We start from the raw sequence: 13,313 nt of genomic DNA, 5'->3' as shown, positions 1-13,313 counted from the left end.
AGGCGCCTGGAAGGGGTGTCAAGAAAGGAGGCTGCGTGGTCCGGGGCAGGGGATCTCAGAGCCCAGATTCTTCTGCAACCAGAGGCAGGAGGGCCCTGGGGTTGAGTGCTTTAAAAGTTCATTCTGAGGACTTATCTGATGGCTGCTCACTGCCGAGCTGTTTGATTGCAAAATCCATTTCCAAATGACCTGCTCACCCGTGAGAGGCGACAGGGACTGCACATCAGGAGTGCCACCCCTCCCAACATGCCGCATCCCGCCTCCCAGCCTCCACAGGACCCAGCCTGCAGGCCCTGACCCCTCCCCTCCCCAAACTCCCCACAAATCACCAGGCACCTACCCGGGGCCCAGCCCCCCATCCGCCCACAGCCCAAGACCAGGAAGAGGAAGGTCATTTCTCCTTAGAACAAACAGATTACAACCCCTGCATTTATCTACAGTGTCTGGTTAGAAGGAAGGATCCATGCCCACAGTCCCACCACGGCGACCTCTGCCCAGCACCCCCACCTGAGGATGTGCCCTTTCAGTGCTCTGAGGAGAGAGGAGATGAAAAGAGAAAGCCCTGGCCCCTCCTCCACTTTAACCACCTGGTGGGGTATCCCAGGCCCAGCAGGGCCCACGGCTAAGCTGGGGGCCACTGGAAACCCTGCTCTAGTTAAAATACATCTATCTGCAGCTTTCAGAAAATAGCTATCTACAGTACTGCTTTCAGCTATAATGGAAAACTGATGGCTTTTATCTCCCCAACTTTATGACTATTGATGGGATAGAGGCTGAGGTTTGATGACCATTTAATAGCCGACCCTGTGCAGTTAGAGGTGCATCAGAAAGCAATGAAAGCTCCGAGATGATTGTCTGGCAGAGAATTCTCCACTGAGGTCCAGGAAGCAAAACAACCACCCTCCCCAGGCTCCGACAGGAGGGAAAAACCAAAGTCGTCATCGTTTCTGTTTCTCCCCGCGCCTTTCTGCCACTGACCTCCGGGAGGTGGATCCAAAGGGCAGGGGGACAAGAGCAGCGCAGGCCTGAGCCCCTACAGAAGGGGGGGTGAGGGAGCGGCTGTAGCCTAGGGACGTCAGTGACGGACAGTCCCATGGCCCACACCCCTTCCTGCCCAGCGCTCAGGGCACCACGGACCAGCCGGGCTTCTGGCAGGACTACAGGGGTTCGAGACTGTCTGATGGGCTTCCTGGGAAGGGAATGGAAGGAAAGGGAGGGAAGGAGAGGCTGGGTCTAGCCTGTCATCCAGCGGGTCTTAGACCTTCTGTGCACAGCCAGAAGCCAAAAGCTATCTCCAGGGCTCTGCATGCACCCAACCACCAAGCCTTCCCTGACATTCTGCCCCTTCCCCCTTCTGGGGGCATCTACCCATCGCTGCCCCACCTTTCTCCCCAGGTCTACAGGCCAGCACTCTGTGCTGGGAAACAGCACCCTTTAAACATGGGGGGAGGGCTGACGGGGGCATTCTTTTCAGCATTCCCAGAACCTTCCCCGATCTTCTCTCATTTTCTACAAAGGCCCCAGGAGGTGGAGAGGACAGATTTGATACTGTCCATTTTTTAAATAAGGAAACTGAGGCTCAGAGATGCTTCATGTCCCAGGTTTTTGACTCCCAGTCCTGTTTACCCTCTGCCATGCCAAGATGCCTCGCATTGCCCAGGGAGGCAAGACCTGACCTTTTGCCTGAGTCTTGCCACTCCCTAGCTGTGTGACTTTAGGCAGATAACGTCACCTCTCTGGGCCTCAGTTTCTTCATCTATAAAATCAAATTTTGTTGGGATGAGCTTCAAGATCTCCTCTAGCTCTGTTTCAAGGTGAAATCATGCAGACTTAGGGCTCCACCCAGACACATTTTCAGGCACAGTGATGTCTTGCTCTGCCCACAGCTGCCACCTTTCCAGACAGCACACCTTTCACCCATCATGAATAAGGCTGAGGCACACTGGAGACATAGAAACCAAGGCCCCATCCCTGCCAGCCCCCTTGTTATACACTGTCATACCAGGGTCCCTCCAAGCCATCTTTTCTCCACGCAGTACAGGGAGGTGGGTGCTCAGGCCAGAGGGTCGGGACCTCCAGGGCTCTCCCTTCCCCACCTTCTTGCTCTGGTTGGTTCTCTCTCCCAGACCTCCTCTACCCCCAAGCTCCATAAAGACACAGGCCCTAACTGAAGCAGCCAGAATACAACGAGCCTGCAGCAGGAGACAGGCAGCAGGGGTGGCCCAAGGGCCTCCTCGCTGGGCTTCTGCGGACGAGATTCCAATGGCAGGGGGTAGGGGAGGACCCCCAGACCTGTTCACCTGCCCAGCTTTCTTCCTGCCCCACCCACCTTCCAGGAGACAGGGGCCCACCTCCCCCAGCGCAGCTCGCAGTCCCTGCCATCAGCAGGGCGGGCCGGCAGCCTCACTACCCTGCCGCAGCCCCCAAGTCTTTGAGCTCACTGGTTACCACTCCGTAGCTACTACTTGCTGATTTCTTAGGGATTTCCAATTGTTCCTGCTGGAACTAGGGGAAGATTAGCAAGCAGCTGGCAATGATCCTCGCTTGGTTTATTTAAAAGTGCCCCAGAGAAACAAAACACTTAGGAAAACCAAGTGGAGAAAATATGTCACCAGCCCAGGCCTTCCTTCCGGGCCCAGCCGCCAACACTCTCCAGCCCTCTCCACTGGGCCCCACAGCCCCTCTCAACCTCACCAGCCAGCTTATTTTTCAACGTTGCCATCACACATACTGATTTCTAAAATTTTCCTCTTTGGGCACCATCTTTCCTTGTCTCTGGATGGCTGCTACAGAGGCCTCCGCATATTCCATTCTGAAATTCACTGGCTCCATTACAGTCCTCGCCCTGCACACTGCCACTGCCCTAAGAAGTCAGAGCAAACAGACCACACTCTCCTTAATGACGCACCCCAGCGGGAAACAACCCAAACCCACAAATGGAGACTACCCAGGGACACTCCCACCCGCTGTGAAGACGCTGCTTCATTCCCCTCCCCATCCCCACCTCACCTCATAGTACTGCGTCCCGGGAGCCAAGGGCTCTCCGAGGGTCTTGCTGCCTGAGTACTCCTTCCCTCTGAGAGCCTAGACTGTGCTGTCTCCCCCATCCGCACGCTCCCATCCAGACACACGATGAGCATGACTGGACACGTGTAGGAAGACAGGCTCTGCATGTCACCCACAGGGACCCAAACCCCCAGGGGAAACCAGACCGCCATTCAAACCAGCAAACCCACCCTTACAGAGATGTGAACAAAAGCTGAAATGGTAACAATGTATTTAGAGGAAAAAACAGCCTACAAAACAGTGCATACCGCACAACATAATTTTTGTTAAATATGTGTATGCATATTTAAAAAGGCTGGAAGTATATATTCCCCAAAAAGTTAATCGTGGCTTATTTCAGGGTGTGAGGATTGTGCATGATTTCTACTTTCTCTAATAGACCGTCCTGTCTTGCCTGAATTATGTTTTACAGTGAGTGCACACAGCTTTTACAGTCAGCAAAAACAGTAAAGTGAATTTGATTTTGAAAATTAGGAAGAAAAGAGAGAAAGGGGAGGGGGAGGAGAGGGGAAGGAGCAGAGGGAGCCTCCTGGATCACAAAATCCACTCCCTTCACTTGACCCCTAGAGACAGCAGATCCACTTACACCTCTCAGAAGGAACCTAAACAGATCACTAACCTGATCTTCACCTGAGGCCTGGTAAGGGGCCTCCATCCTCTGCTCCATACCTCTCAGGATGGGGCACTCACTACCTAACAAGGTAACTGATTCCAGTTTCCGACGAGATCACAGAGTTAGTTATGGGCACAGGTAGTAACAGGACTGCAGGTGTGTTAGGATTTAGTGTAACTCCTCATCCAGGACCCTTCACCTGACTCTATTTCTTCCTCTTATTAAAATAGCAACAAGTTTGGAGAACCCTGAGTCTGTTGGAGTTGGGGACTGACAGGCAGGGAGCCGGGAAGGGCTGGGGAGACCCTATCTGCTCAGCGTCTCTCCAGGACATCTCAAAGCTCCAGTCTCACACACACGCACACTCACTCTCCTCCCTCCACTGGCGCCTTCTGCTCCAAGCAGGACATCCCTCCCTGCCTGGGACAAGCCATGCCCAGTCCTGCTTCGCTGCTCTGTCCCCTTCTCCTGGAAGCCTCCTTCCTGCCCAGCTGCAGGACCCTGACTCCCTCCACGCCACCCTCCGGGACCCTTCCAGCCACACGGCTCCCCTTCTCTGAATGCTGCAGCCAGTGGTTTAAGCCTTACAACACTTAGTTAAGCAGGGCCTCCTCTTAGTATTTACTGTTGGCACGCGTGAGCCCTGCCTCCCCAAATGAGCTTACAAGCTCCCTAAAGGAACTGATGTTTGGCAGGGGCCTGTGTGCCGGGCCCCACGCTCGACGCTTTTCCTGCATTATTCACTTAATCCCATAATCTTGATCTCAAGTCCCAGCCTCCCTCCCAAACTCCCACATTTACAAATACTTTGCTGACATTTCCACTTGTGTGTTCCAAAGACTTTCAAACAACAGGTTAGAAATCCAAACATCTTCCCTCTATGCCCAGACCTCCTCCTCTTCCTCTCTTCTCTCAGGTGATGGCTTTGCCAGCCAGCCAGTCACCAGGCCAGAGACCTTGCCATCATCCTGGACTCCTCCCTTACGGTCCGCATCCAGCAAGTCCCCGGAACTGAGCTCTGAAGGCCTCCGAAGCTGTCTCGGATCAGGCCTCCCCACTCCCCCTCTGCCTTGACCTCAGCTCCATCACAGTGGGTCCCCAGTGGGGCTCCCCATCTCCAGCCTCGCTCTCCTCTGACCATGGTGCATACGGCAGACAAAGGCATCTTTCTAAAACACCAACTGGATTGTATTACTACCTTGCTTAAAATATTTCACAGCTCCCCACTGTCTTCCAGAGAAAATCAGACTCCTTGGCAAAATGCACCAAGAGTTTTAAGAGCTGGTTCCCCCTTGCCTCCCTCACCCCCTTTTAACACACACATTCCCCCTGTGAGGACCAGAGGGCCACCCCTCGGATAGGCCTACTCCTCAGGCTCGCTCAGATACCACCACCAAGCTGCCTTCCGCAGCCCCAGCCAGCCTCGGAGGGGCGGCCCCCCACCTCGCAGCCAGCGCTAGCCTGGGCTGCTCGGGGCACCCTGGGTGCTGAGCACCTAAAAATGGAGCTCATGGAGGTCCTGTTGACCAGGTTACCAAGCGCCAAGGAAGGAGTTACTGTCCTTATTTTGAAAGGGAGCACAGAGGCTCGGCGATGTTACAGAACCTGCCCAAGCTCACGGAACTGCCGAGGGGGGTTCTGAAGCCAGGCCGAGACTCCAGCCTCTTCCTGCCACCCTTTGCAGAACACAGCTGGGACTCTGTTCTGGAGCACGTTCACGGTGCTCAGAGAGCCCCCCGGGGGCCGAGTGACAGAGAAATCACACACTCAGGAGGACTCCTGCTGGACTACAGCAAGGAGCCCGGGCCACGCCGGGCGTGAGCAGCTATCCCAACCCTCCCTCCCACTCTTATGAGGAGCAATATCTTACTGTTCCTTTGTCATTAACTCAACATCCTGGTTCTGCTCCAGGGGGAGGGCGCCAATGGTTGTCTGATATGCTCACCCACCTCAGAGTCCCTGGGATAACAGGGCTACCTGCAGGTCTCTAAGTCTTCAAAGACAGCCCCCGAAAGGGCCCTGAGATGGACAGCCAGCTCCAGGACACCAGGCTAAAGCTACTTTATAAGAAGAGGAGCAGGCCTGCCTCACCTCTGTGGATACTGCCCCAGAAAGACAAACACAATGGAAAAGTCACACCCCACCCGCTGAAATGCCCTGGCCAGGAACCCAGCGCGGGTAGCCTGGGGCACCTCTTAAGCTCTGCTCAGCTGTGCTACGTGCCTCCTCATGAAGGAGGCTGAAAAAGCAAGGCTCCTCCGGGAGGCCCCACGCTGCCTTCTCTGGGAGGGCAGGCCCTCTAGGTTGCTCAGAAGAACATGGGGCTTACAGAAAGGTCTCTTCCCAAATTTTAAGGACTCTTTTGGCCATGGCTGGAGAAGCTGAATCAGTGGAAACCATATCGTGGCCCCTCAGAGCCCAGGGACATGGGAGGTGAGAATGTTTGTGGTCCAAATCACATTGCAGAGTATGGTTCAGCATCGAAGACCATCAGGCACACCATGGGCTGCCCCCAAGGCTGGGGGCCTCAGGATCATAGACTGACCTGGCCAAGGGTGTAGTCCTAGGACCTGCGGAGTGCCATGACAGAGCACCCGGAATCGCCCACAGCGGCAATGACCTCCACCCCACACTTCCCAAAGCCAAGCCAGCCCTGGGTTCTCCTTAGTCATTTCTCCACCAAGGGGACAGACGAGCAACTTCTCCACATGGGACGCATTCCCTTTCCATGAGGATCCTTCCCAGGAAGCTCTGACCAACCAACTGACAAACGTTTCCTTAGCTCTGATCAGGTTTCCGCAATCACCACTTCATCGAAACTGCTGTGGAAGAAGTCCCCACTGTCCGCCACTTTCCCCAATCCAGTGGTCACCTGTGTGCCCTCATCTTTCTGGACCTCTCAACAGCATCTGACATAGCTGTCCATTTCCTCTTCTTCAAAAATCTCCTTTTGACTCCTGGGGCGCCATCACAACACCACCAAACACTCGTCAGGCACATACAGGGGGCCAGGCACATTCTGAGTGCCTCCTCTCAAGCCAGTCTCTCTGTGGGAGATCCTACCCATTCCCCTAGATTTAAATATCATAAATATGCTAACTACCCCCAAAATTTATAACTCCAGTCAAGCTCCAGATAGGAATGTCTCAAAGGCATCTCAAAATTAACATGCCTAAAATGGAATTCCCAATTTATCTCCCCCCACTGAGCCTTCGCAATTGCAGAAAATGGCACCATCACCCACTAAGACACTCAAGCCAGAAGCCCACAGCCATCCTGGCGTTCCTCTGTCTCCCTTGCTCCCACATCAAGGTACATCATTTCGATCTCCAAAATGTCTCAAATTTACCCACTTACCTCTCTCCACATGGCCACCCCACCCCCGGCCTAGGTGCCACCATCTCTGACGTGGTGTTACTAAAGTAACCTCTCTGAGGTCCTTCTCGCCTCCTCCTCTTAATTCTCCACACAGTAGCCAGAGTCACCTTTTCAAAACACAATTTTAATATCACTACTTGGCTTTGGAAGCTTCCTTCCAACTCTACTCAGAATAAATCCAAACTCCTTGCCATGACCTACAAGGCGCTGTGTGATCTGGGCCTGCCTGCCCCCCAACCTCCTCCTGCACCTCCCTTCTGAGCTTCCCTGTGCTCCAGCCACACCAGCTTCCTCTCCCTCCCCAGCAATGCCAAGATCCTCCCCTCCTCCAAACTTCTGCACACGCCATTCCCTCCGCATGAACTGTTCTTTCTCCCACCTGCCTGACTTCCGGCTCCTCATTCTTCAGGTCTCAGTTTAAATGTCATCTCCTCAGATAAACTTTTCCTGACCCCCCATGCAAGTAGGGACCCCTTCCTTCTTTGTTATTCTCTACTTCCACATCCTGCCCATTCCGAAACTGTTAATTATATACTTGTCTGTTTACTTGAGTACTAGCTCCTCCATCAGACTATAAGCTCCAAGGGGGCAGGGACCATCTCTATTTGTGTTCTCCAGTAAATAAATATCTAGCGTCTAGCCCAGTGCCTGGCACGTGATAACTACTTGTTAAATAAATAAATTGACACAGTCATAATATAACAATATAAAAAAGCACAGACCTAATTGGGAAGATAAACAAAATATTAAAGGAAAGCCACATGATTAGTGCCACATGCAGGATACAGACAAGTTCTAGAAAGCACCAGTGGAAGAAGTAGATAGGAGAGGGCTCAGTGAGATGAGGACCAAACGGGTTTTGGATGAAGGGTAAGTCTAGGTACTACAGACTGACCATCTGTGTCCCCCAAACTGATATGTTGAACCGCTAATCCCCAGTGTGATGGTATTTGGAGGCAGGGCCTTTGGGAAGTAACCAGGTCATGAGGATAGAGCCCTTAAGATGGGATTAGTGCCTTCACAGAAAGAGGAAGAGACACCAGATCTCTCTGCGTGCATGCCCCAGGAAGGCCGTGTGAGGACAGAACCGGAAAGAGGACCCTCACCAAGAACCTGACCACGCTCCGCCCTGATCTTGGACACCCAGCCTCCAGAACCATGAGAAAGAAAAGCTGTCATTTGAGCCACCCAGTGTGTGGTATTTTGTTATGGCAGCTCCAGCAGACTAAGACACTAGCAAGAAGAGAGCCCAGGTCAATGAGTGGAAGCAGAAGTAATCAAGGAGCCTGGTGGAACAACAGGAGATCAGGGTAGCTGAAAGTGAGCCCTGCCTTGTGTTAGCACACACACACGACTACAGATGATGCCTCTGGTATGAACAAACCTCACTGACTTAGATTCTGATTCTCTCTGCATAAGTGGCATCTATCCATATGGGTCCTTCCTCCTGCCAATCATCCAGCGATGGAATGTGTTTCCAGGCAGAACTCCACACATGGGAGCCTTAACTGAACAAGGAGTGTACCTCGTCTCTCTGGGTGTGAACTCTGAGGAGCCCAGATGCCCAGAGAGCAGCCTGGATGATAAAGGTTAAAGCCACTCCCTGCCCAACCATGCTGCTATCCCTGTAGTGGCAAGGACAGAAAGATACGTAAACCATATCTTGTAAACTAGATATCTGCTCCCCTGTGTTTATTTCCCCAGAGCTTTTAGTAATGTTCAACATTCCAGCCTTGTCTCAACTTGCCATAGGAAATTCCAGGAAGAGTCACTTGGGCACCCTTGGCCCAGAGTTCAAGGTCGAGCAGGGCCCCTATTGAGGCCAGCAGCAGGAGCCAGCATGGGATCCCCAAGGAGAAGATGGGTCTCAGGGTCTCTGGCAGGGCTGAGGATCCCATGGCCTCTCCCCACATAGAGAGTCTCCCACCACTGGCAATCTTGCTAGTTAGGTTTTCTTCAGGAAGACGGTGACTTCTTCACCCCATGGCACCCCTTGCCACAGCCTGGCTCTGAGGATGGGTGGGACTGTCGGGCTCTAAGCTCTGTTCAAGTTCAGGCAGGCCCCTGAACGAGGTTCATCTGTCTGTGGCTTGTCTCCCCCAAGAAGGGGCTGCTCTCCAGTGCCACCAGAGTGACCCAGGGAAGACCTGGTAGGTAGCAGAGTAGAACTGGGATTTCAAGAGAACCTGAGGGGAAATGCTATTATCCAGTTTATCGTGTGGATCCATCTCCATTGCAGAGGCAATAAACAGTGTCCTGACACTAGACTGTAAGCACCCTGAGGGCAAGGACCCCTACCTATTTCATTAACCAGCCAATCCCAACACAGGGCCTGGCCCAGAGTGGATGATCAATAAACACTTGTCAAATGAAGAAAGGAATGGCCCCAAGACCCCATTCTTCCTGTTACAGGTGACCCACTGGCCCCAGGAATGACTGGCTGGATTCCAGGAGGGCATCCATTCTGCCCCGCCCTTGCTTGTGGCAGGCATCACTAATCAATCACAGCCCTCTTTGCTGCGGAGCCAGGAGGCTGATTCACAATTCTCCAGGCAGCCAATCCAAGTTGGTCAGCTAGCGAAGGTGGAGGTTCCTAAGCTTTGGGAGGTCAAGGGACCCTTTGAGAATCTAATGAAAGCAACAAGTTTCTCTCTAGAATATACACATAAAACTTTGCATATGATTTCAAGAAACTCAAGACCTCTCCTTTAAAAGAAGTGAAGGCTTGGAAGCCCCACAGCCCATCTACTCCTACTCAAATAATCATTTGCGGCCAGTTAGAGATAACCGCTAAAAACATGAGCCAACAGATCCTACAGAGACTCCAGAAGAAGCCAAGGGACAGCCCAGGAGCCAAGAATCAAACCCAGACCTGTCCCTCCACACTGCCTGCAGACTCTGAATATGCCCCGAGCTGGGCAAGGAGGGTGCTGCTGAAGGGACTCCTCCCCACTCCCTGCAGACAGTCTTGAGGGAGGGAACCCCTCACCAGCAATCCTCTGGGACAAGGACAGGATCCACTGCATGAAGGGGCCCAGGCAGCCAGGGTAGCCGCAGGCTGGAATCTATTTATACACATCTTCAGCACCCACAGGTTAAATTACAGCCCAGGACATGGCACAGGGCCAGCGCGGAGTTATTTATATCCTCTTGGCAGACTAAGAGGAGCAGGGCATTGTAGAGGGCCTCTTCCAGACAAGGCCTGGAAGGGACACAATTTGCAGGACAACAGAATCATCCTCCCCACAGCCCCCCAACCACACCACACACACACACACACACAATCTGGACCATTCTTGCAATGCATATAAACTGAGAGAGTAGAAACTAACAGATTATATTAAAAGAAAAAAAAATGGTAGGTCATGGCCCATTGGAGGCCTGGGGTGAGAGAATTCAGCCAAATTCCATGGATTCATTCCCAGAGATTCTCTGGGCTTTCCAGACTCCATATCAGAAGGCTTTTAAAGGAAAAGCCTCTCCTGATCTTAAGTCCACAGCCCTAAAGGCTCATGGGATGTGACCCAGACAAAGGCAAAAGCGCAGCCGGAAGCCAAGGTAGAACAGGAGCCTCCACTCTCACCCAAACTGATCCCGGTCTGAAGAGCAGGAAAGGGTTCAGAAGGGCTTCCAATAACCCGCGGGCCCCAGCACGGAGACGCCCTTGTCTAACGCCAACACCTTGTCATTAGTGACATTTCATCAGACAGCACAGCCGAGTCTGTTAAATATCACATGGCACACGGGATGTGCGAGCACGCCACTGGGTGAGCCACACGGCACCTCAACGGACTCGCTCTCACGTAGCACCAGGTGAGGCAGGCTCTGGCAGAGCTGTCCCCCAGGATTCCTGGGCCAAGATTCACTCAGGGAGAAGGCTGGACATAGCTGGGCCAACTCCCTGAGCAAGAGGGTGAAGGGGGCCAGGCAGGCCCGGTGATGAGGACTGGGCACTGCAGCGCTGGAGCACGGGGCATGTTCTGGGAGACACTGCGGACAAGGGCCTCATTCCCACAGGCTCAGCCCAGAGAGGCTTTCCCATGACGCCCATCGAGGCCAGCTTTGTCCATGCATGTATCCAGGAAAGGAAGGCTTGGGGGTCCACAGTCCTGCTCCAAACACTGTGGCACTGGGCTCCCCCATTTTCACAGTCAAGACTTCCACTCGTGGTGCCCACTCTGGCAGGCAGAAACCTGGAGGAAGCCAAGGCCAGGAAGGGAAGGGAGAGCCCTCCTTCCCAGGCATGGTGGAGAATGTCCTGTTCTCCAGACGCTCCCCTCCAGCCACCCGCCACCTCCCGGGCCCCTCCACAGACCACAGGGACAGGTCCATGAGTCAGTAAGTCAGGCTTGCAAAAGTGTGCAAAGAAGTCAGCTCCTCTCCTTCAAATCCACCCCCACACCATCTACCCTGAAGGGGCATCTCTGGTCGTTTCCCCTGTGCCGAGGAGAGCTCTCCTCTCCAGGAACATAACCTCAAGTGCAGGTGCAGGGGGAGAAGGCAGACGGGAAAGCTGCTTTGACAGACTCAGATCCATAGAACTGGAAGGGTCCTTGGAGACAGATGAGCATCCTTGTGTGATTAACGAAGAAACTGAGGGTATGAGGAGTGAAATGATCCCTCCAGGCCCACTACAGAGCCCAGCGCAGAGCGAGCACAAAAGGCAGGTCTCCTGTCTCCAGGCCACCACGGCAACCACCTCCACCCACCACCCATTGGTCCCTGTTTCTCCCAGTGCAGCTCTCCCACCTGAACTCTGAGTCCAGGCAGAGTTCCCCAGGGGACAGCTGGCCATGCTGTAACAATCCCCAGGTCCTGCCAAACTCGTCCTGAACGCAGGCTCTCCCTCATCCCTTATCCGCCACTGGCAGGTGGTGGAAAATCTGAGTGGGGGCGGGTGGGACGGGCTGTGGGAGATGGGTTACAGCAGTATCCTGGCTCTGGACCAGGAGCTCACCTGGCCACACGCTGGAGCACCGGACCTTCCCACAAAGGACCTGATTCAATACCAAGACACAGCACGTTCGTGGGTCCTGCAGTCGCCCTTGCGGACATTAACGCCCAGTGCCTGGCGCTCCCCCACTCGGCTCGGCGCCTCTCAGAAACTGTCAGCACTTAGCTCCCGGGACACCTCATTCTCGACCCTCCCAATACCTAGTCTTGTTTAAATACCCTTTCTGGTTCTACAATGTGAAGCTTACCCTCCAATTCTCCTCTTCCTGGGTCCCCCTGCCTCCAGAAAAACAAACAAACAAACCCCACTGGCTCTTTGAACAGACACAGATGTTCTTACAAGCCACCAAATCGCCCTGCTCCAAACTCTCCCGTCTCACTCAGGGCCGCAGACCCCTTAGGAGCCGCACACTGTCCTTCCTTAAGACACCACTAGTAAAGGGGGTGCTGCTGTTCATGCCGCTCCTCAACCCAAGACTCCTTGTTGAGACGTCTGAGGGAGGCTTACCCATGCCCCTGCAGCCTGGTGGCCGCCGTGCACCCAGCCCACACGTGTGCACGGGGTCCGCAGGCCCCAGCTTGTCTTCACTGGGCTTGGACTCAGGCTGGCCCTCCAGCTCCCTTCGAGGCGCAGTTCCTCATCCATCCTGTCATTCCTCATACGCTGCGCGTGCCATGGCCTGACAAGGTCCTCTTAGCATTTAGAACAAGGAGAGAATGCATCTTGACCCAAGAATTAGTATGCTCCCTTCCATCATGTTTTGGGCTCAAGTGGCCCATGAGTCTGCTTTATCTCAGCTGCCGGGAAGCTCCGCTTAGTAACCCCGCCAGAGCGCACACTTGCAGCATTTGCTCCCAGACTTCCTTATCAGGGGTCTCAGTTTTTACTTCTAAGCGTCCGCCTGTTGTATGCAGTTTTATTTCAAATCGCCTCGATTAGTTTTTGTAGGCGATAAGGTATATTTTTTTAAGCAAGCAAAAGAGAAAAGCCTATCTTCTCCACGGCTTTCCCAACCGGCAGCCAGCTCTGGGGATGAGCCCCTGCTCTGAACTCAGCAGCGCTTCTTTTCCAAACCAAAGTCCTGCTTCTCCTTCCACACGAACAGGACCCCAGCGCTTCCAGGACACAAAGAAGCCCCCTTCCCTCTGCAGCCCCTGGCCCCCACTGCCTCCACTCCTGCCTCCCTGCCAGGCCTGCACCCACTGCAGCCGCTCCCACCCTCCACTCACAAACACTCTAACACGTTCAGTCTCACACTCACACACACACACACGCTGACACACACTCCACTCCCACACTCTC

At 53.8% G+C, this 13,313-nt stretch overlaps 1 protein-coding gene across 1 annotated transcript in view; it reads right to left on the bottom strand.

Annotated features, from left to right (window-relative positions):
* The window catches only part of LOC131411216 (GDNF family receptor alpha-2-like), a 50,278-nt gene extending 37,622 nt beyond the window's left edge, over positions 1 to 12,656 (bottom strand). Inside the window, exon 1 of the mRNA XM_058549835.1 lies at positions 12,519 to 12,656. Coding sequence (XP_058405818.1) covers positions 12,519 to 12,656 — 138 coding nt within the window. The remainder of the gene's footprint in view (positions 1 to 12,518) is intronic.
* Between the last annotated feature and the right edge of the window lie 657 nt (positions 12,657 to 13,313).

The sequence above is a fragment of the Diceros bicornis genome, chromosome 11 (assembly GCF_020826845.1).
Source record: "Diceros bicornis minor isolate mBicDic1 chromosome 11, mDicBic1.mat.cur, whole genome shotgun sequence".
NCBI lineage: Eukaryota > Metazoa > Chordata > Mammalia > Perissodactyla > Rhinocerotidae > Diceros > Diceros bicornis.
This window is presented reverse-complemented; position numbering and strand designations above follow the sequence as displayed.